The sequence below is a fragment of the Lagopus muta genome, chromosome 1 (genome assembly GCF_023343835.1).
Source record: "Lagopus muta isolate bLagMut1 chromosome 1, bLagMut1 primary, whole genome shotgun sequence".
Classification (NCBI taxonomy): Eukaryota; Metazoa; Chordata; class Aves; order Galliformes; family Phasianidae; genus Lagopus; species Lagopus muta.
The window spans coordinates 190,355,509-190,378,490 of NC_064433.1; the positions used below are offsets into that span (position 1 = coordinate 190,355,509).

Here is a 22,982-nt window from a genome sequence, read left to right on the forward strand (position 1 = left end):
CATTCATTCCTCTGTAAAATAAAGGAAAGGACTCTTGCTTGCTACTTACCAGCATTAGGTCTTAGTTAACAATTTAAAAATAAAATCTATCTTTCTGCTCAGCTTTCTGTGGCTCTATTCATCCTACAAAGGGCAGCAGCAATAAAAGATTAGGGAAAAAATTGCCCAAAGCAGTGGAATGAGAAGAATCTATTTTAGAAAGAAAAAAAGCACGTCCTGCCAGGTTAGTTGATGCCATTTTAGCATAAACAGTTTTGAAGGAGAAAACTTTGCTTCCCATAGCATAAAGGTGGACTGAATCAACCCACCAGCATTCATGCTCATGTCTTCATGGAGAAAAGATATTTCACTCTTCCAGCTTTCTCATCGCTCTGTTGCCATAACTATATAGGAGACACATAAAGCTATCTCTACCATTTAAACACCTTCATTTTGACAGAAAATTGGATGATATGACATGCTGCCTTCTAGAACAGGTGCTGTCTATCACCTTGCTGCTAATCTCTGTGATTAGTGACCTGCAATGTAAGTCAGCTATCAAAGACCACCTGTCCCTTTTGCTGTAAGCGCCTCCTAGCATATCACTTTGTGGTGTCACACTCTCTTGTCTGGTTTTTTGATTGATGGAAGTTTGTCTTTTGAGCGGTGACTCAGAAAATAAATCATTCCCTTCTCCATTCACTGAGTGCGATTCTGCAGCACAAAGCTGGTGTGGTTAATCAAAGCTCCAAAGAGCAACAAAAAGCAACGGAACCGAGAATGAGGAGGATAGATATAAAGGATAAAACATAGTAAAAAGGATTATTTGGGAGCCAACCAGAGCAAAAGAAAAATAAAAACAGCTGCAAATAAGCAGTGCACTTACTGCACCAGACTAGAAAGTCAGGTTTTTTTTTGTTCCGTTTCTTGACAAGTATTCAAGGATATGAGAAGAGCCTCACATCTCTGAAAAATGTAACTATGTTGAGGAGTTTGATGCCACACATTTTAGCCTGTTTGTAACCCTTACTGGGGTCAGTGGGATTTTCTGAGTTGAGTAAGTAAAGCCAGAGGGATGCTTCTGCTGTGAATTGTGTTCCAAATCAGCTTGTGGTCCAGCTGGCATTGTACACTCAGTGGGTTGTCAGAAATAAGAATGGCTATTGCCATTAATTGTCTTGGAGGGGAAAAAAAAAGGTGAAATTTGATATGTTATGCAAACAGCAGGATGATGAAAGAATCAAACGGAGACGGAAACATCGCATCGCAGAACAAGAAAGTATTTTCTGAGTGGAAATAGCTCAGAGCAAAAGGATTTTGAGCTTTATAGAAGGATCAGGACTGGAGGAATGGAAAGGATGGTATTAGAAGCCTTAAATATTTTTTTTTATATCAGTCCAGCACATTTATGGAAAACTTTAAAATTATGAGGAGCAATAGTGAGCTAGAGGCAGAAAGAAACTGGTGGTTGAGTATGTAACTGAAACAAGTGTGAGTCTTTCTATTTGCTGTGAGCCAGACAAGACAGAAAAAATGTGAAGTGTTGATGACATGGATGAAACCATAGCAGTAGTGAAATCAAGACACAAGGAGTAGCAGATAAAAAATAATAATCAATCAGAGAGACAAGTTCCCCTTCACAAGTCCACTGATGGTGAAATTTGGCCATAAAAAGGAGACAACGAGGATTATGTGTCCATGGAGAGAAGCTGGAAACTTACTTAAGTCAGTTAAATGCAACAGTTCCTCCTTAAAAAAGAAAAGAAGAGAAAAAAAAAAAAGCAACTTCATTGTGTGTTTTGGGGGTGACATTTCCTGTTTGAAAAGCACCTCCTTACAAGCAACTAGAGGGAGAGAAAGAAAGGGCTGAGGAGAGTTAAATTTATAAAGACATGAATGAATTGGGAATTGATGCACTGCTATAGAGGAATGTGTATATGAATGGTGCAAATTTACAGGGCTATTTTTGATGAACTGTAGGAGGAATTTCAGTTTTTCACCTTTCTTTACAAAAAGAAAAACCTTCATCTGGTGGGAATTCAGTCAATTTCCTGATGTTTTTTTGGCCATTTCCTAAGTTGCAAGGTTACTAATGGTAATTACAGACCCTGTTTGTACCTTGTGGCTCTAGCTGTGCAGAAAGGTTTTTTGGCATGTGTGCCTCTTCCACCAGAGGGTTTGTAAATGACTGACCCTTGGTAGGAATTACTGCAACCCCATGAGCAGATAGAAGTCCCCTTCCCTAATTTTGTTCTTGTAGAATACAGTAACCACATTTCTCACTCAAGTTTTGTTTCCCCAGTCCCATGATAATAAACCACAATTCCAGAGCTCTCTTACAACAGCATTCTCACGAAGGAGCCTGTTTTAAGATGTTTTATTGAAAGGTATAGCAAACCAGTTCCTTTTGAGAATTTTACACAAACAGAGGCGACATAAAGGAGATAAACCTATTCAATAACAACTGAAAAAACAAAAAAGCACAATTTTTCAAACAAAATAAAACCTTTGGTTTTTTTTTGGTTTTTTTTTGTTTTTTTGTTTTTGTTTTTTTTGAGGAGGAGGAGGAAGACAGTGCACTGAAAAGCAATCAGATGCTTGATTCTTTTTATGATTCTGCAGTGTGAAGGTGTCAGTAAGTTTGATTCAAGACAGCAGAATGACTACCTATATTAGGTAGACCTCTTAAACACTATTACTGTATCAAGCAGCTCCTTATAGAAGATCTTTCCTTCTTCATCCAGGGCATAGTTTTGGCAACTCTCAGGCCCTTATTCTGCAAAATGTTTAACATGTATAAATTTTGGCCACTGAGCAGTCCCATTTGCATTTAATGCACTGAATGTATGTAGCTCATGACTGAAAATAAATCAGTGAGCTTGATGGGTTTAAACACATGTTCACAATCAAATGGGTGCTCAAAAGCTCTGCAGATGACTTAAGTAAAGCTCATTTATGACATACGCTCCCAGTTCTTCCATTTGTGTTCAGTAGTTCCTATGTGTTTTGCTGACAAATGGGATGTGCAGAGTTGGTCTGCTGCCGTCACTGGAATACAGTGGGATAGAATTCAGTGGATCTTTTTAAAGTAGCATCTTAATTTCTGGGAAGAATGCCACGGGATCTGTAAGAGTCCTTGGAATTTGGTTCTGTCATTGAAGAGTTCCTTTTGGAGGTTAAAGGGCCAAACCCAAGTGAGCACTGTTGGCAAAGACAGAACTGCAGAAATAGGAAGCAGGAATCTCTTTTTCTCAGCACAACTGGAGGTGTATCTCACAGCCATCCTGCAGTCCTCACATCGTAGAACCACAGAATGACAGTATTAAAGGCTGGAGGCACCTCAGAGTCCCAGCCCAGACACTCAGAGCAGGGTGCCCAGCACCACGTCCAGGGCTTCAGGAGCTCCCCCAGGAGCAGCCCCCAGCCCCTCTCTGCTCACTGCACACAGCAGTGCAGCCTGGTGACCTGAGGGACCTCCTGGCACAGCCTGGAGCTTCTGGGCAGCACCGAGCAGAGCTCGGTCCTCTCAGCACCTTCCACATGGATTTGTGGCCATGAGTGGGATTCTCCCCAAGCCTCCTTTCCTCCAAGCTGAACAGCCCCAGCTCTTTCAGCAGCAGAGCAGCTCCAGGCCCATCAGCATCCCAGTGGCCCTGCGCAGGGTTCTCACCAGTGTGCCCAGGGCGCCTTTGGGTGCTGGGGGCCCAGAACTGGAGCTGGCCCTCCAGACGTGGCCTCACCAGTGCTGAGGGAAGAGATTCCCTCCTGCGTTCTCTCATCACCTTGAAAATACGTTTAGTTATATTTGTTCCAGACGGCTCAGCAAGTGAGAAATTCATAATAAAATGCTGCCTTCAAGCCCCTGCATTACTATTATGAATTGTAGGGTATCAGAAACTGTGCTCGGGGTCTTCCATTCCTCATAGAATCATATAGCCTGGAGAACCACAAATGCTGTGTTACACCACATCCCTCTAAAACAACCTGTAAAATCCACAGCACTTCTCACCTTTACTATTGCACTGTAGCTGTGTTGAGGTGCAGCACAAATCCGTGCTGTAGCACATTCAGGATTTAGCCTTCCAAGGGAGACATGCCAACAGAATGCGATTCATTCCTTGCCAATGTATTCCATATTTATTTTATATGAAAAAAAAAAAAAAGAGGACTGATAGGTGTTTTGCGTTCTTTTTCTTCTCTGTTTTTAAGTGCTGTAACAAAAAAAACCAAAAAACAAAAAACAAAAAAACACATCCCGATGTGGCATTCAGAGACACAGCTCATGTTGTTTCGCAGTCAAGACAGACCAGCTCCCAAGAAACAGCCTGTAATTGCAGATTTTTGTGTTTGGTTTGTGGGTTTTTGCTGTATTTTTCTCATAAACAAGTTAAGATATTCAAGAACGTATTTTACCATCTTGCTGCAAGTCACTGACTTTTTTTTTCAGTGCTTTGTTTCATTTGAAAAACTTGTTGTGAAAAGACAACGTATAAATTACTTTGACAAAAATACTTTTAATACATGGTTTATTTCTGATATCAATTTTCTCTGTGTGCAGATGTGAGCGTGCATGTCAGTGCATATACACACTGGTTTCCCACAGGCATAAATCCCTGGCCATGCTGTTACATGAAGGAGAGCACTATCATTTATTTGCACTTTTTCAATTCTGCTAAGTTCTAATATATTTCTAGCTGGGTTAAGAGCCCTCTGAATACGAAGACATTTTCATCTGACTACAATCCATATGTCACTCCTTCAGTTCTTCGTTCATCTTTCACCCCTCTGTCTCTGCTCACAGGTTTTCTTTCACTGTCTCTCATTCTTTAGTTCATTCCTTCTAAACTCATGAGTTACCAAAGCACTTAAAAGCACAGTGTAGCATTTCCCATTATTCCGTGTGCCCAAATAGACATTTCAGCATGGCCTTATTTCCCAGAGATTACATGACTGATGTACATAAAATGTGCCTCCAGGAGGTGTCTGAATCACTTCCTGTGGAAATAAGACTCAGAAAATCACACTCAGTTTGAAATCCCCAAGTGTGAGCCCAGTTCAGACAGATGCAGGTTTCTGCGTGCATGTGACCCGTTCGCTGTTGTGATTGGCAAAGTTCTGAATAACACATAATTGAGACTTTCTCCCCATCAGTAATTATTCTAGGAGGGTTTTCCTGCAGTTCATTAAGTAACCTCTCTTTTGCTCAGTGCAAGAATTTATGAAAGGCAAATTAGCCTTATGGTGCCCAAAGGCAGGAGCCTAAACCCTATTTCTTTAATTTTCTCTTTCAGATTATTCCATTCTGAACGCTACACGGGCATCATTATTTTAATGTTGAATACTCAGACAAGAGTGCCATGGATGTAAAAGAAAGGAAACCGTATCGATCTCTGACTCGGCGCCGCGACACGGAGCGCCGCTACACCAGCTCTTCAGCCGAGAGTGAGGACAGCAAGGCTCCTCAGAAGTCCTATAGCTCCAGTGAGACCCTGAAGGCTTATGATCAAGACTCCAGGTTGACCTACAGCAATCGGGTCAAAGACATGGTGCACCAGGAGGCCGACGAATTCTGTCGAGCAGGTGAGCATATCTGAGCAGGTACTGCCGTAAGCAGTTGTGTTAACCAACTCAGTGTTGAGAGCTGAGGCTGGATAGGGGCTACCTATGAAGGACTATGAGATTAACGAAATAAAACAAGCAAGGAACAATGTTGATGTTTTACACAGACGTGAAATTTATGCAAACTGATGTCAGTAAGTGGGATACCTCAAGCCTGTGCTCATTACCATTTACTAAAAGGCATTCTCTAATTATAGATGTTGGAATACAGGGAATACTTTATCCTGAATTCTAGAAGTGTTACATGTGTTGTGTGCATCTGTAACAGCCCTTTGACACTTCCTGCAGTTAAACCGGACACAGTAGGTGCACTCTGCACAGTCAGTCTCCATGTGTCCTGTTATTGCATTGAAAATCTTCTAAATTCCTGGGCAACATGCTTCAGGTGCCTCTACTTCAGCAAGTGATGAATGACCTACAAAGGTTCCTTCCAACCTGAACCTTTCAGTGATTCTGAAGTCCCTGCCTTCTCAGGGGTCCTTTGAACTATGTAATGTGCCTATTCTGTCATGAAGGAAATCAACACGCATTTCAATACAGAAGACAACCAAAGGAGAATACCATTTTCACACCATTCATCTGGCTGCAGCAAAACCTAAGAAGCCTGGAAGAAGTGGGTCAACTGAACTGCAGATGGGCTAAACTATCCTTGGCATTGCACATGGCCTGCAGGCAGCAGGGACAGGTTCCAGTATTAGAGGAGTGATAAAGAGACATTTTTAAGACACTTTTAAGACTTTTAGGATCCCGTTTAGTGAACATAGGTCACAGAAGTTGTGACGATTTGAAGGTACATGAGTCCACATGGGCTCCAGAGTCCTAATAAAGATTCCAGATATTTCCCTTTTATTGCTAGCCTTGAGTCAGCACAGGTACATTCTTTCTGCTGTTGTTGCTTACATGAGGTAGATTTCTGGCCACTCCTATAGTCTTATCCTCATTTTTCTGTAGAGACGTGTAACTTAGTTCAGAAACCAAGCAGGGTTTCACGTAAATTATTTTTAGAAGTCCATCGAGAAAACAAAAATGGCAAAGTAAAATGGAAGAGGCAGCATTCCAGACAATGAACATAAAAAAGCTGACTCTGACTGCTCTGAGCTCACCCACTGCAGTTTGGAGAAGTTGATTCCCCAAAGGGATTGCATACAATCTTTCACAATCTTTCACCAATGCATTCACTCTTCTCAGTACCATGTAGTTGTGGTTTGGGTGCAACACACATCTTTAAGGCATTCACAAGCAAAATGACTTACATAAGTCTCTTTTGCCACATACTATTTGTGTTTCATGAAAGTTGCAGCAAGCAACAATTAACAAAAGGGGCAGTAGGTGTTTTCAGAAAAAGTTTGCAATCATAAAAGGATTTTCCTTCTTAGCAACTCTGAAGTATTTCATCCTTTCTAAGGAATCTAAGAGGTTCCGAAGAAAAGGAAACCTTTTAGGTCACTGAGTTTGCTCACTTCATGCACTATATTCACTATGCAGGAGAGATGTGAATTAGTGTAGGTCAACGGTTTTCAACCTAAGGGTCTGAGGCCATGAAGGTCTATGGACTTCTCCTAAGAAGTCCAGAAAAGATAAAGAAAATCCTGTCTGTTGACAGGGGGTATAAACTTGTTATACAGAAGCTCATACTTTCCTAGAAAAATTTTGAAGAATACTGAAGTGACTTAAAAACCTATGGTCTAAGTATCTGAAATTGATTGAAAAAGTTAAGATTAACCATGTCAGGGTCTGGTTCTACTTCTGATATATCACCCATGTGTTTTTAATTTTATAACTTTTTCCTATTTTATCCAGAGTGTTCTAAAGCTGCCCTGAAGAATGATAACAATTACTCTGGACTTTCTATGCCAAATTTTCTACTGGCATAAAGTCATGAATGGACCCCATTTAATGGTGCTGCTTGGGCTAATGACAACTGAAACCAAGACTTATTAGCTTGCACGACATCAACAAGGCAAAGTGAATTTCTCTCCTGAGCTGGTTTGGAAGGCAGAGGAGGGAAACATTTCAAATTGACCAAATAAATTCAGTAAATAAACAAGTCAGCATTTAAATGGTTATAGCTAGAGTGTGAGTGCCAGCAAACGTGCAAGTCAGCATAGGAAAAAATAGACCAGATCTGAATTAAAAAGTCTCAGATATTTATTATCTTCCTTTTATTGACTTGAGTTCTTCCAGCTTAAAAGGCAACAGTGAACGTAGAATATGAAAATCGATGCATCTCCTGCTGTTTATTGCAAATAAATTTGATTTTCAGTTAATTGTAGCAGTCATTTTTCATAATTTATGAGCTGTTGTTACTGGAGAGTATCAATCATGCTGCATGTTGATGTGTCAGATGATGTTGAATGTGGCCCCTTGCAAGGGAAGGTGGAGTTCACAGCTGGGGACTCAAACTTGCAAGGAAAACCAAAAGATGATCTCCAGTACCGCATGGCAGATAGTTTAAAAACTATCCAGCTTTGCTCTAAAGTCAAAACTGGAAGTGAAAAGTGAGATCTCTGGAGAGATACTACTTATTTTTGCAATTTAGGTCAAGTTCATTTGCTACCTTGTGCCATGGAGTAGTAGTGGATGTTCTCTCAGACTGTTTTGCGGCCAAGTGAAATGGATTAATCTGCCACAAACCTGCATTGTGCTCCTCAAGCCAAGCTCCAGATTTGAATGGATGTGTGAGCCCCAAGCAACCTTATCTGTCTGCTCCGTCTGAAAGCTTTAGTCCTTTTTGCTCAATTAAGAAGGTGTGAAGTTTATGAATATTTTAAATAGTTTAAGTGTTATCAGATGTAGATCCATAACCAGCTGAACCATGGTCATTTCCTCCTGACATGATACAGTTCCTTCTCTAAACTTTATGTGGAAATGGTGTCCAGTCCCATTATTCACTTCGCATTTAAACATCTCTTCTCTCTTCTCTATGAGCTGCAAAGTCAACAGAACAAAAATGCGTACTAAAATAATGGTTTTTGGGGGCCAAGTGATCATTAAGGGCATCTGTGCTATAATGTGAGCCCTTCCCTATGCAGCAGGGCACAGGGAGAAGGCATATCGTTCCCAAAAGCATGAAACCAGACTCTTGAAAAGCAGAAATCTGACTGTTTCTATTGGATGCATGTTTTCCACCATAACAAAACAAACACAAGGAGAACCACATGCTTGTGTGGTTTTGAGTAAAGAGATGCATAACTCACTTTTGGATACAACCTTGAGACAGAGGTCCAGACACGATGAATGAATTTCAGTAATGAATAGATAAGAGCGTTGCTGTTCCAAGCTAGATTGGGAACTGAACATTCCTGGTGATTATGCACTGGGACTGAGCTTGTAAAAACATGTCTGAACTGCAAACACTGCTCTAAAACTGAGTCTGGAGCCTGTGCATAAACTTGGCAGGTTGAGCTCCATATCTCTTTTGATTGGAGGGGATTAATTTATTGAAATAACGGGAGGAAGCCAGCTAGACTGATTTTGATCACTGGTGTTGGTATTTGGCCACAATCCAGGGCCTGATGCCTCCTACTGGCTGTAGATAAAGTTCCTTAATCCATCTGATCAAGGCATAACATAACAGGAGTGGGGCTTATTGTGCCATATAAACACAATGTGCAGATAAAGACTTTCACAGGTAGCCAAAATCCTTTAAAGGCATTCAGGACTGCAAAATAAAGTGCACATTAATAAACAAATGTGGATTAAGATGGAGCCACTAATTGCTCTCCTCAGCTTCCTCATATAAGTTCTCGAACAAAGTGTGCTAATGTTTGAAGAGTCTTTCACATCAGTTTGGTCTGATTATAAAGCTCAGCATGTAACTAAACATGAACTCAGGAGTTATTTTTGAGGTTATGTTTTTAGTCAGCTGAACAATTATATCTATTTGCAGCCGACCAACCTCTGCTGTGTCTCTGTAAGAATGAATGGCTAAACTTAGTCAAGTCATGAGTGGTCAGCAAGGGAAAAGTGAGCTTGCCAAAACAAATTCAAATACCCAGTAAGTAATTTCAGGGATTTTAAGGAGTAAAACTCATTCAAATTTCCTACAGTAGAAGAGTTGTGAGGTGTACAATAAGGCTTTTAGTTATTAATTACGCAAGTTTGACTTATTCCAAAGTTTACTTTCTCATTCTTCTAAAGAATTCCACCATCTCTCCATCCTTTTACTTTCAAACATGATAATTTTATTGAGGAAGACCTGAATTTTTGTCAGGGACAAAGTTCCAGGGGCAGGAATTCAGCTGCTTTTTGGTCTTGGTATAGTTAGCCATCACAACAAAGCAGGTGGACTTTCAGTGTGATGCTAGGACTCAGGAAGAAGCAGGTTCACGTTTGAAGACAGGAGATGAATGGTTTCACCATTGACACATGCTTGATAAAACTGTCCCCTATTAAAGAATAAACACTGTGCTGAATTTCTCCCAGAGGAGGGCTGCCAAGGTGATCAGAGGGCTGGAGCACCTCTCCTATGAAGACAGGCTGAAGGAGATGGGCTTGTTCAGTCTGGAGAAGAGGAGCCTGTGGGGAGATCTCATTACAACCCTCCAGTATTTAAAGGGAGATTATAAGCAGAAGGGAAATAAATTTTTTACACAGGTAGATAGTGATAAAACAATGGGGAATGGTTTTAAACTAAAGGAGGGATAGTTTAAAGGTATAGATGGGTACAGATTAGATATCAGGAGGACATTTTTCACTGAGAGGGTGGTGAAATGCTGGAACAGGTTGCCCAAAGACTCTGTGGATGCCCCATTCCTGGAGGTGTTCAAGGCCAGGTAGGATGGGGCCCTGACAACCTGGTCTAGTACTTGATCTAGCACTTGGCAGCACTGCCTATGGCAGGAGTATTGGAACTCGATGATCCTTGAGATCCCTTCTAACCCAAATCTTTCTGTGATTCCAGGAGCCAACTTCTCTTTGCGGGAGCTGGGTCTTGAAGACGTACCCCCCACTCATGGTACTTTGTACCGGACTGATATTGGGCTGCCTCACTGCGGCTACTCCATCAGCGCTGGCTCAGATGCCGACACGGAGGCGGATGTGGTCATGTCACCTGAGCACCCCGTGAGGCTCTGGGGACGCAACACCAAATCCGGACGCAGCTCCTGCTTGTCGAGCCGGGCCAACTCCAACCTCACCCTCACTGACACGGAGCACGAGAATACTGAAACCGGTAAGTGAGGGCAGCGCATGCGATGCAGCCGCAAGCTCTACCAGCAGTGCTTCTTCTTGCACTCCACCTTAATCTTCCTTAGTTGTATTTTTTTTATCAGACTCAGTGAAAATGCTCTTCTAATAGCCCCATGTCACGGCCTTTTGTACTGTCCTACAGAGTGTTTGTTAATAAACTACTGGAGAAGCTCCTACTTATTTATCACCGCGACAGAGATCATTAAGTGGCTGTAATACTTTCTCTGCTTTCTGTAGCGACCTTTCAGACAAAAAGCATTTAAATCTCCCCTCCCCTGGCCAATGATGCTCTTATCTTTGCTACAGATTTTTGGGGCAGATAATTTCCTTCTTTTCCTTGCTGGTTCCTTGACAGGAGCCGTTTCATTTATGTAAATTGGCTGACTGCTCTCTGAAGGAAAACGGTGGTGAAATATTTTTAGAAGCTTTTTTCTTCATGAGAAATAAAAGCTGAAGGTCACAGATTTTTTATCTCAATAACTTTGCATCCCCAGCTGAAGGGACTCCTGCGTGCCTTTTGTAGGTTCTGCGAACCTTTTGGTCAGCAGTTCTGCCAGGCAGAGTAGGAAGGAGAGAGGATTTTGATTCAATTGCAGCGTGACCCGGGGGTTCACACAACCATATAAGCCTTTGCACCTTTAATTCAATTATGGCACAGCCTGCTTCTTAATATAGCCAAGTCATCAGGAGCTTAAGCTCAGCGCTGAAAGCTGATGTGAAATGACTGCATGGCTTGTTCTCTTTATGCTTTTTGCCACAGTATTATAGTGACAAATGATGATAACTTTTCCTTGGGAAGCCATGACACAATGAGACATACACCACCCACATGATTTTATGTTTAACTCCAACAAAATTACAGTAGAAGCTTATTAAGTTTCTGTTCAGTGAAAATGATGTATTAGGCAAAGTTCAAAGATAAACGGCCTCTTTAAAGGATGTGCAGAATTTGTTTTTAAGTTATCCTTACAATATTTTTTTACGTTTGTTAGTGTAGCATCTTACAGGGTTTCACCCATTAAAACAGGCAGATATGTGCCAGAGTTTAATATTTTACTTTCTAGCCTTGTGTTTCAATTAAAAAAAAATTATGAGAGTCTATTAGAGTTTGCACTTTCCCAATCAATGACTCAAAAAAACAAAGCAAACACCTTGCAATTACAGTTTGTTTTCACTTATGCATGTCACTCTCCTGTGCTTTTTATGGTGGTGTGTGCAGCCATGATCCCATTCCACACATCTTTCTTTCCATGCCTAAAAAAAAAAATAAATAAAATAAAGCACGGAATTTTAATTTATTTTTTCCTCGTTAAGAGGGGAGAATTCAATTAGCTGACAGAGCCTTTTTCACCAGTTTCTGTAACGCTACCTCTGTATGTTCCAATGTAACTTTGTACCTACAGATCACTTACAAATGAAATCATATTAGCAACAACACATTAGCAACAGTGCATGCTTTGAAAGGCTTTACTGAAACTAATGATAGAGAAAGTAGTACTCATGTCAGGACTCAGACAACCTCCAATTCTTCTTCCCTTAAATTTGATGACACGCTAACCATTTGTTGAACCATCTTTTCACTGCAGTTAGAAAAGTAAAGACAGCATGGTGGAGAACATGCTTGCAGGATTTTAAGTTTCTTGTTTCTTAGGGTGCAACGCATTTGCTGCCTTAGATAGTGAGTGTTTTGTATGAGAAAAATTATATCATGCTCAAAAATATAAAATCTGTTTAGCATTAATAGGATCTAGACAGAGGGGGTAGACTGGTATCTAATTATTCCTGATGACAAAAAAAAAGAGGTGGTGGAATGCAAGGGGAAATGCTACAACCCAAACTGTGCTGTTGGAGAGCTTGAACTGATACTGAGACTTCACTGGGTAGATAACAAAAACACCAGCCAGGTTCAAGTTGGAAAAATTTGCTTGGAACTGAGAGATCCATAATTTCAGTATTTCGGTTGAATTTGGAGTATAAAGAATCGAAATACAAAGTGCAAAGGAAAAGACTAAGGACAAAATCTGAAGCTTTCAATGTACACAAATAATAATTGGACACACTTTGTAATTTCTTGGCACGGATAGAAGTGTGACAAACATTTGCAAACAAAACCCTTCCAGTCTTAAATGTGCTGTTGGAGAAAGTGAACTCTGAGATACACTTCAGAAATTTTGTCATGCAAACAGGAAGGTTGCTCTGTTTCCTCACATTGCACAGGAGCAGTGTTCCTGTGGACCCTGTACAGTTAGCAATCATGTAGGCTATATTAAGAAATCCTAGATTTATAGGAGAAATGTTTTCAAGATGACATGAAATTTTGCTAATGGCAGCATAAAGTAACATAATGCTATGACTCAGTTTACAGGATACCTTTATTAGTCAATATTAATTGTTGACAGTATTGATAGAAGTTATAGCCTTTAGCTGAAGTCAATAAGGAGCTTTATAAACCTGCCATCAATAGAAGATTTTACGGGACCCATTAAACCAACATTTCCAGTGAAGGTTAACATCAGCAATTTTTACGTTGTTCATTATTTATCCAAAATGAATAATCAGAATTTACTTCTGATGCTTCTAAATCCAAAGCTGTCAAACCACAATTCTACCAAGATATTCATTTTGTTCTTAGAAAATAAGAGGTCCAACTCCCTCAGCTTTTGCAGGTTTCTTTGAGGAGTGGTGATACCTTGGAGGAAGGGATACTCTGTTCAGTAAGTTCAGACACAATCCACCCCTCTCCTTAAGAAAACCAATGAAGTGATCTGGTTCCATGGCATATTGCAGTCCATAAATCACTTGCACAGGCAGGTGGCATGAAAAGCCATGTGATGTTTTATCTAATCTGTCCCAAGGCTGTCCAGGAGGTTGAATACCTTTACTAAGTTACGAGTTTGTTTTCAGTAAAATAAGCCTGTGTTTTAACACTGGCATTGTCTTGAGAACAGTTCCTGCACAACCAAACAGCCCTGATGGCCTCTCCTCATATGGCCAATGCTTTTTGCTCAATATGACTGTTCACTTGGAAGAAAGAGGTAATGGAAGAGACCTCTCTATGTCTCCTCCAGCATAATGCATCACTGAATGCCTGGAAAAGAATTCTGGAGAATACTTTCTCTTATATTAGATTGCAGTTTCTCCACAAGACTGATACGAACAAAAGAAGTTCCTGAGGTGGTCACTGGATCTTTGCCTGACATTGACTTCACCAGCATTACCTTAGATAACCCTGAACAGCCTTTGCATTGACCTAGCAGATCTTTAATATAGAGAAGAACACAGTTAATGAGCACACAGTAATTGTCTTCCTGAAATTGAGTTATTTTGCAGCAATTCAGCCAAAGCCAAAATATTTCTAATCACAGAGTCATCATCACAAAAATACAGAGCCACAGAATAATTTTTGTTGGAAGTCACTACTATTAGTCCCTGATCCAGCTATTTTCAGCTTAAAGTAGGACTAACTAGAAGGTTTGATCAGATTGTTTTGTGCCTTAATTCATTGCAATTGAGTATCTGGAGAGTCCACAACCCCTGTGTTAGTTTTGGTGCTGATCATTGTCATTGTGAACAACTCTTCTCCTTGGAGGTATTCACAATTTCTACTGCTACAACTCATCTGCTCACCATGCACGTTGGAGAGCAGTTCTGATTCTGTCTTCTGTATATCCTCACACATAGAATAGTTAAAAGATATCAACTACATCTCCCTTTAGCCATCTCTTTGAACTGAACAAAGCGACTGTGATCCTCCTCTGCTCATAAATTGTTGGTAGTAGTCACTGGCAGAGACAGTCAAAAAAGTCTGGAAACTCCCAATTTTAGAAGTTTTGAGGTGTAAACCGGAGAAATGGCAGGCAATGGTCTGGATTGGATGCTGCCTCAGTCAGAATGGTTGCTCCTGCTGGCCTCTTCAACATCATTTTCTCCACTTTCAATAGTTTGTAGCATTGCTGAGATTTCTTTGATTTGAAAGCTATGCAGAACAGTTCAGATTGGGTTTTGAGAACTTCAGGCTTTTTTACTGTCTAGGGTACTCCTAACAGATGCATAGATGGTTGGCTTTTGTGGGTAAGTACCTGTGACAAAGGCTGTGAATATCTCCCATTGCTCGATAGGGAAGGTCCTACTCTACATCTACTCAAACTCTTATGAATCATGCAAAGAGTCACCTGATGGATTTGAGCATGAGAGATGAGCAAAAACATGTTGGCATTCCCATGCAGAATACCTTCTACACACCAAAACCAAACCAAACAAAAAACTAATACTTTTGTGTCTACCTTCAATGTGATAAAGAGTTAAGTGGTTTATTCAGCACATCTGCTTCAGAATCACCAGTACAACCATATTTTAAGCACTCCTCTTTGTGAAAGTGGAGTTGAGCTTAATTCTTAGCTATTCCATGGAAGCTGAGGTGAACTAAGTATTCATTTTAGTTTTAACCTGAGTTTAGCACTAATTTCCACTAAGGTATGTAGCTGGTTAAATGTGAGAAGTAGTAAGAGAGAGGGGGAGCATTTCTTTTTAGCAGGACCAGTTAGGAGTGATTAATGTCCTGTACATGTGCAGAGTGAAGCTGAAGTTTTTCGTCCTCATCTCCTTTTGTAACAAATGTGGGCAGTATCAAGAAGGCAGAAGGATCTCACAGGCAGGATGAGTAAAATTACGTGGCTCAAGACAGTTTGACCAAGCTGGAGACAATACAGAACTAACTACTCAGCTGTGATAGACTGTGTAAAGAAATCATTGCAGAAGTGCTGCTGAAGCATGAAATTTCCTATCTTGGAGATTGAGAAGTAGACTTACAAACTAGTAAACTGAATTTCAGTAATTTCTAGTAAACTAAAATTCCAGATCTAACAGCCACAGAAGCCAAAATTAAGCTGCTAGATAGTCACTGCTAAATTGTACCATGTGTGTCCTCCTTTCCACCTTAGTAATTAAAAGAATGTGTTCCTGCCAACAGTTCCACTTGCATTTTAAATGAGTAGAAAGAGTGAGAATGGCATTGTTGGAACTCAAAACACCTATGATCTGGATGTAAGAACAATCAGCACCAACGTTTCTGCCACTCATCTGTTGGTTGCCTCTCTTTAGTAAGAGCAGTCCATTTGTCTTTGGCATTACCTCTGAAATCACCAGTCAGTACCAAAAGTTGTATGGTGGGTATAGCAATTCAAACACTTACTCACTTGGTGACAAGATTAAGAGTACCAATTCATTTTACTTTGCTGGACCCACATCCTACAGAGAGAAATAATTTTTCTTTTAGTCACTGCTGTTCTGGGGTGCATTTAAATAAGCTTTAAAACTGTCAAGAAAACAGTCAGCCCCATACCCAAACCCGCTCTCCAAGCCTAAACAGCACGAGTAGAAAGGTAGTGAATACGTTATAGTTAATTTTTGCTTTCCCATCAAATAAATTGCCTTTCTAAAAAATTATCATATGCTTTCGTAAAACTGAAATGCACTAGCAATCAGGAGCTGGAAAGCTCACATGATAGCTCTGCCTGTTCTACCATCACAGACCCAACTCTTAGCCATTTAATTGACATAATACATGATTTAAAGAGCATTTCTTGCAGTAACCACCACACTTTCTGATTCCACATTGCTAAAGCCATTATTGCTGCTGGAAGGAGTGCTTAAGAAACTGCATAGGAAATTAGGACTTGATAGAAATGAATGCTCATATAAGATATTTAGAAACACAGGGATACATTATAGCAGGAAATAATTCAAGACAAGTTCTTCAAGCAAGGAACACCAAAGAAACTATATAATTTTATTTCTCCTGGGTAGTTAAGAAGTCTAAGTAATTATTCCACTTATTCAGTTGCATCTGATACAGACCTCACCAAAGCCCTTGAAAATCCTTCTCAGACCTACTACCAGCAAGCTGTAAACGTACTGTTTTAACACAGTGCAATATGCTGTTCACCACCAGGTTTCTTGCATTCATTTTGACTTATTAAATCAGAAAGCTGCTCTGATTATCAAGCAACATACTCCTGAATTTCATCAGCTTTTTCCAGGTATTTTCCTTTTTCTTTTACAATACTCAGTGGAACATTAGGCAAATGGTAATTATTTTTGAGTATTTCTCTTGTTCTCTTTGGTTGTCTGCAACACATCCTCCTAATGTTATCTGTAATGTGTCCACCTAATGTGTCCACCTAATATATCCACCAGTGGTCTTGCAAGGTGTTCCTAGATAGCTACGAACCTCTGCACGGGAAAGATTTTTACTCAGTCTTCTTTGCATTCACTTCCCTGTTTTCCCAAACCATGTTGACCCAAACTACTGGCTCAAACTACAGTTCAATAAATCAGTGCAATTAGCACTGCCACAATTCCTGTGTAATCTTAGCATTACAAATTATTTGTTAATACTCTAGTTGATAATCCATGGTGACTTTTCTTTTTATTACCATGTTTTGCTGAGTAATTTCCTTTCAGGCTTCATACGCTCCATTGTTAATATTGTTACCGTGGTTGCAGCAACTTCTTTTTTTTTTTCCCCCTTTGAATTAAATAGTGCATTATAAAGTACTTCTACTAAATGAGCGCATGCTTCAGACCTGCTTCTTCTGCAAAACGTGTAGGCATAAATATGATACTCAGTTTCTGGAAAGTTTAGAAAAGAGATTTTAAAAAAAAAAATAATCCTTTTTCAAAATAGATAAATTTTATTAAAGAAATGTGCTATGAGCTCTATTTTCTTACGTTTCCTTTATGCTTTTTGAGTTGAAGAAGACAAGAATAAATTAGAATTTCCAGTTCAAGATCAAACATCTGCTGGCTGTCATCTTTCACTTGCCTCCTATCAGTTGTAACCTCAATATTAACAAGATGCTTCAACTTGAAATAATAATTAGCCAGAACCTTTAAGACTGAATATCCATCATGAGTTGTAGAAGACAGAGAAAATCACAGAAACAAGTAGCAGGTCCAAAAAGAGATTTTCACTAATTTCCTTCCCTGTTTCAGTTCCTGGAAATTTTTGCACTCTTACTTAACTTTTTGATATTACATTAGGATTGCTTGTATATTGCAGCCTGATTGCAATTGAAGCTGCTTTATAGAGATATTCAGAGACTTGATGATCACTTGAATGTGAAGGTCAGGGGAAGGAATCTGCCTTTGGGCCCTCCAACCATAAAGGTACTAATATTCCTATGAAGAGTATTAGTCCTAAAAAGGAGTCTTTTGCTACACGGCCATCCGAAATGCAACATTCTCTGGTGAAAAATGTCTCCCCTGAAGGCTGTTACATCCTACTTTCTTGTGATCCAACTTTCTAACTGCTGACATCCTTGATGATGGACTCCTAATGTCTCTCATTTTCTGTCCTCTTTTTTTTTTTTTCCCCAGACATTAGACCCCAGATGCTTCTTGAAGGTGAAAAGGTGAGGTACCTTCTCACTTCACAAGAGTCTCAGAGACTTTTACCTTGATGGGATGATATATTGATTAGGTTTAGGGCAATGACAAGCCCTTCATATTCCTCCATTTTCAACTGAACCCTGGCCACTGAGTGTAAAAAAGTCTTTTAAATTAGGAAAGAAGTGTATGTTACTGTCTCTCAGGCAGTATTTAACACACTGAAGGCTGAAGCTCCTTTTGGTACCACTGAGCTCACTCTGGGACCTGAGACTGTGCCAACTGCATCCATGCTCCCAATTTAGAGGATGAAAGTAGATGAGATTAATCTGAGTTTAATAATTAAACTACTGCATTACTGAACAGTATCTTCACTTTGTTTCTCAGTGAAAGGGTTCCCACTAATTTCTAAGGCTAATTTTTGTCCTAACTGGCCTGTTTGCCTTTACAGAAGAAGAAGGCTTTCAATGTATTTAATTTATGGTCCAGGATGCAGTGTTAGGTCACATCTAGTCCAGTATCCTCAAGCACCCCTCAGGGTATCATGTTTTGTCTCTTCAGCTGAGATACACCTGCACCCATAAGCAGAACAGAGCGAGAAATAATAACACTTTATTTTGGTTTTACACGTACCTGAAGGTGTACAGTGAGATCCAAATAAAGGAAAGCACATCTTCTGTCATGAGAATTTGCTCATTAAAATCTCATTTCTTCATTTCTCAGAGGCTCTTTTGATTAACTGTTAGGCAAAAAGTGCCATTTTGTTCAATCCAGGGCAGTGATAGAAAATGCAAGACTGCCCTAATTCTGAAAAATTTTCAGTGTTTCTTTGAGCTGCCCCTAAAAACTTTAATGCCTTAAGGCAAGTTGTTCTTTTGTTTGGTTTTTCCCACCACAGATTGTTTGGAAACACGCATATAGTGAAAAGATTTTACTAATAATGCATCTCTGGTGTTCATCTAGAATAAATATTTTATAAACATAACTTTATTATGGCATAGTCGAAAGTCTTTGCCATATATGTCTAAATAATGCAATGACATTTGGGTAGCAGACAATACAGGACTCAGAGAAGGGCTGCTTTAGAGTGGGCACCAAAGGGCAGTCCAGATCTAACCTACGGCTCTGCTACAGACATTGCTTGTCCTTGGCTTTATCACCTCATTTCTCTTTCTGGAACATAATTCGTTACTTCAAAACTTCCTCTTTCACTTTCTTTTGAAGCGTTGAACCCAGTTGTTTTTGTGAGGCACTGGAACTGAATGCCAGAGAATGTAGGTGCCCCATCCCTGGAGGTACTCAAGACCAGGTTGGATGGGCCCTGGCCAGCCTGACCTTGTTAACAGCAACCAGCTCATGGCAAGGGGTTGGAACTGGATGGGCTTTAAGCTCCCTTCCAACCTAAGCCATTCTATGATTTTCTAATCAGATATATCGGTACTGGAGCAAATAATGCAGTGGTAATCTTCTTTGAACCAGTAACATATTAAGTGAATGCTCTGCTCTCAAGTACTTAAAATGTTTGCACAGCCACCCTCAAACATGAAACAAATGTCTCTGAGGGAGGCAAAAACACCTGCTTTTTGTTGATGCTGCTGCACTTCATAAAAAGCTGGGGAGAAGAATTGTGTGACTGTGAGATGGAGAGTGTCAAACAAGATTGAGTGAAAACTCCCTCCAGGAGATCACCAGAGCTTCCCAGGTCCTCTAATGGTCACCTATGCTCTTGGAACTCGCTGAAAACCAACTCAAAATGGCTCAGAAACGTGCCATCTCCCCTCACAGTATCCATCGATTTTTCCTTCCCTCGCAGCTCTCTCTGCAGGAGAGACCTTTTCAAGCCTCCTAGCCATGAGTGCAGTTCTCTTCTTACTGCTGCATTTAATGACCTCCAAAGGGCTGTAGGGTTCCTACAACCAACTTCAAATGTGGCAAAACTGGGGAAGAGTCACTTTGTCAAAGGGACACCTTTTCACTGCATTTGGAAGCGCAGGCTTTGATCGCTGCCCTGGTTTGGTCATTTTCTAGTAGGGAGATAAAAAAGATTTTTTTTTTAAATTTAGTTTAAATACGCATTTAGTCATTTAAAAGAGAAACTGCTAAATGTGAAATTGGGAATTATGACAGTCTCTCTCAAACTAAGGCTTAAATTCAGAATAATTACTTAGAGACTTATAAGTCCTTCTTGTAAATCAGAGGGTGGTGAGGCCCTGGCACTGCTGCTCAGAAAGCTGTGAGTGCTCCATCCCTGGGGGGTGATCAAGGCCAGGTTGGATGGGGTCCTGGGCAGCCTGAGCTGCTGGGTGGCAAGCAGCCCACGGCAGGAATCTGGAGCTAGATAATCTTTGAGGTCCCTTCCAACCCAAGCCATTCTATGACTCTATGATTCCATGATTCTCAAATCACTTTCAAGTCTCTATGTCTTAGCTGCCAAAGTTTCAAAGAAAGTCAAAGTCTTGATCCGGGCAAGAACCAACAGAGGTCTACAGAGGGGCTAAATCAGCTCCTGACAAATTGCTTCTTCTGCAGCTGGAAAGAGAGATTTTCCTCACCTCAAATCATTCAAGTAGATCCACTCAATGAGCATGCAGGGAGGTGAGAAATTCACAGCAGTTGAACAGGATGTATGAATGAAATTGGAGACAAGATATTATATTATAATGCAAACTGTGTTTGGAGAGACAGCTGGTTTAAAAGCTCCCAGGCTGCCATTTGCCCCATACCTTGCAGAGATCTGCTGTCCCCATGGTCACATCTCTGCAACATTTTGCATCATCTGACTCTGATTTGTACCCCAAAAAGATGTGTTCTCAAGGACAGTGTCACTGAGGTGTGATTTCTCGCCTCCTTGTGCTGCTCTCCCTTGGGGTGCTGCTGTCCCACACATACTTTCACCACGGTAGAGTAGCAGAAATGCCTCCCAAAAGCAAATCCTCCCAGTTTGGGTCAAAAAAATGACCAGTGGCTGAAGATGGACTATGAAAGCACCTGGGAAATATTTAAGTCACCACTGTCAGCCAGGAAAACGCATTTCTGAGCTCTCTTGGAAATGTTCCTCAGTTCCAGCTAGCACACTCTTTTTCTTAGTTCCAATTAATTTTCTGTGCAAGACTTATTTTCTTCTTGTATATCCAGGTTCAAGCACTTTTATTAATCACAGTCTGGGAGGAGAGGGTGAAATTATAACTGAATTCTAGTTGCCATTAAAATGAAGCTTGACTTGAATTCCAAATAATTGGGAAGAAAAAGCAGAAAAAAAAATCCAGCAATCATCTACTGAATAAGAAATCTGTTGTTCACCATTTTCGCTTCATAAAGATTGTAAAAAGTAGAAATCTGAATAAATGCATGCTAAACTATATAATTGCTGAAATAAATATGTATAGATATAGGATATTCTTTGATTTAGCATAAAAGAGCAGCAAATTATACCAATCAGTGAGAATCAGCCAGTTTTAACAGAAAATAACTGAAAAGCACAAATGCAAAACAAGATTAAAACTGATTATTTAAATCAAGATTCTCTGTTTGCTAATTTAGACCATGATTACAATTTAAATCAAGTCACTCTGCCATGAATAGTTTAAGGACAATGATTTCCCCCTCTTACATTATATGTGGATTTGTTAGCTACAGAGCATTATGCTACTTGCTGGGCTTGGATGCACCAATTCTCCATCTCCAGCCATGTTCTTTGCTTGCCTCTGGTTTTGATGTTTGAAATAGACAAATAACAATCCTCATCTGCACGAATGCAAATCTGGAAACCCACGCAGTCTCCAGGATGGTTTTATTTCTTTTGGGAGCCCTCACTGGGTAATTAAATTGACACAAGTGCAATCCCAGAGCCAGGTTGTGGTGCTGATTCTCTAGTAACACAGGGGCTGGAAAAGCAGCCCTAGCCCCATATTAGTGTATTAAGGGAGTGACTCCCTCTCTCCTAGGTACCACTGCTTTGGATAATTACATTCCACTTAACAAAACTCCCTTTGCACCTGCAGTTGGACGAGGTGTTTCTCCTCCATTAAATTGCTCTGTTTTGCTGCTCTGCTTTACCGAGCAGCTGTTAATGTTCCACCCCAGAGGTGTCTGCAGTTCAGTGATGGGTGAAATGATTAAAGCTAGCAAAGCACTTGATCACTGGGAATGAAAGGTGCTACATAAACATACTCCATTGGTTTTATTAATGCTCAATAAAGCAAACTTTTCCTGTAGCTGGTTCTGTTCCTTGTTGGTGTTTAATAAAACTCATTCACTCTAGGAGAGATGACAGGTAAACACGGCACAAGTGCAGGTTGCATTTTTCAGGTTTCCTTAAAGGTGCTTTTTTCCCAAATTGATGGGTTGTCCCAGCTTAAGCTAGAGGACCAAGAAATGAGTGCTGTGCCCTCTTGTAAAAGTCTGAAGGAATGTTAATCTTGAGCCATTTCCCAGGAGAAACAAGGTGATGACCTTGGGCATTGCACCCCGGTGTTAGAAAAGTAGGAAACTTGACATGGCATCACTCTGTGAGTTGAAGAACAGTGAATGGCCGTAGAGCAATTTCACGTGATGCATTTATCAAGAAAACAGGGCCCTTCATGTAAATCAAGTTTCAGTCTTTAACCATATTTTAAATTTGATTTATAAAGAAAGGACTATTTATATACGTGTAAAACATTGAGTTTTGCATGGCACTGGCTTGGGCACTTAGATAAAGGATGACACAGACATTTATGCAAAGAGAATATAGGTGTTTGTATCTGTAAATTAAATCCTTGGACCAGACTTGTGGTACACAGTGCAGGAGAAAACCTGCTCTCCTTTTT

At 40.3% G+C, this 22,982-nt stretch overlaps 1 protein-coding gene across 1 annotated transcript in view; it reads left to right on the plus strand.

Annotated features, from left to right (window-relative positions):
• The window catches only part of TENM4 (teneurin transmembrane protein 4), a 1,593,907-nt gene that overhangs the window by 1,243,280 nt on the left and 327,645 nt on the right, over positions 1–22,982 (plus strand). Inside the window, exons 13-14 of the mRNA XM_048933792.1 lie at positions 5,271–5,559; positions 10,502–10,771. Coding sequence (XP_048789749.1) covers positions 5,337–5,559; positions 10,502–10,771 — 493 coding nt within the window. The 5' untranslated portion in view covers positions 5,271–5,336. The remainder of the gene's footprint in view (positions 1–5,270; positions 5,560–10,501; positions 10,772–22,982) is intronic.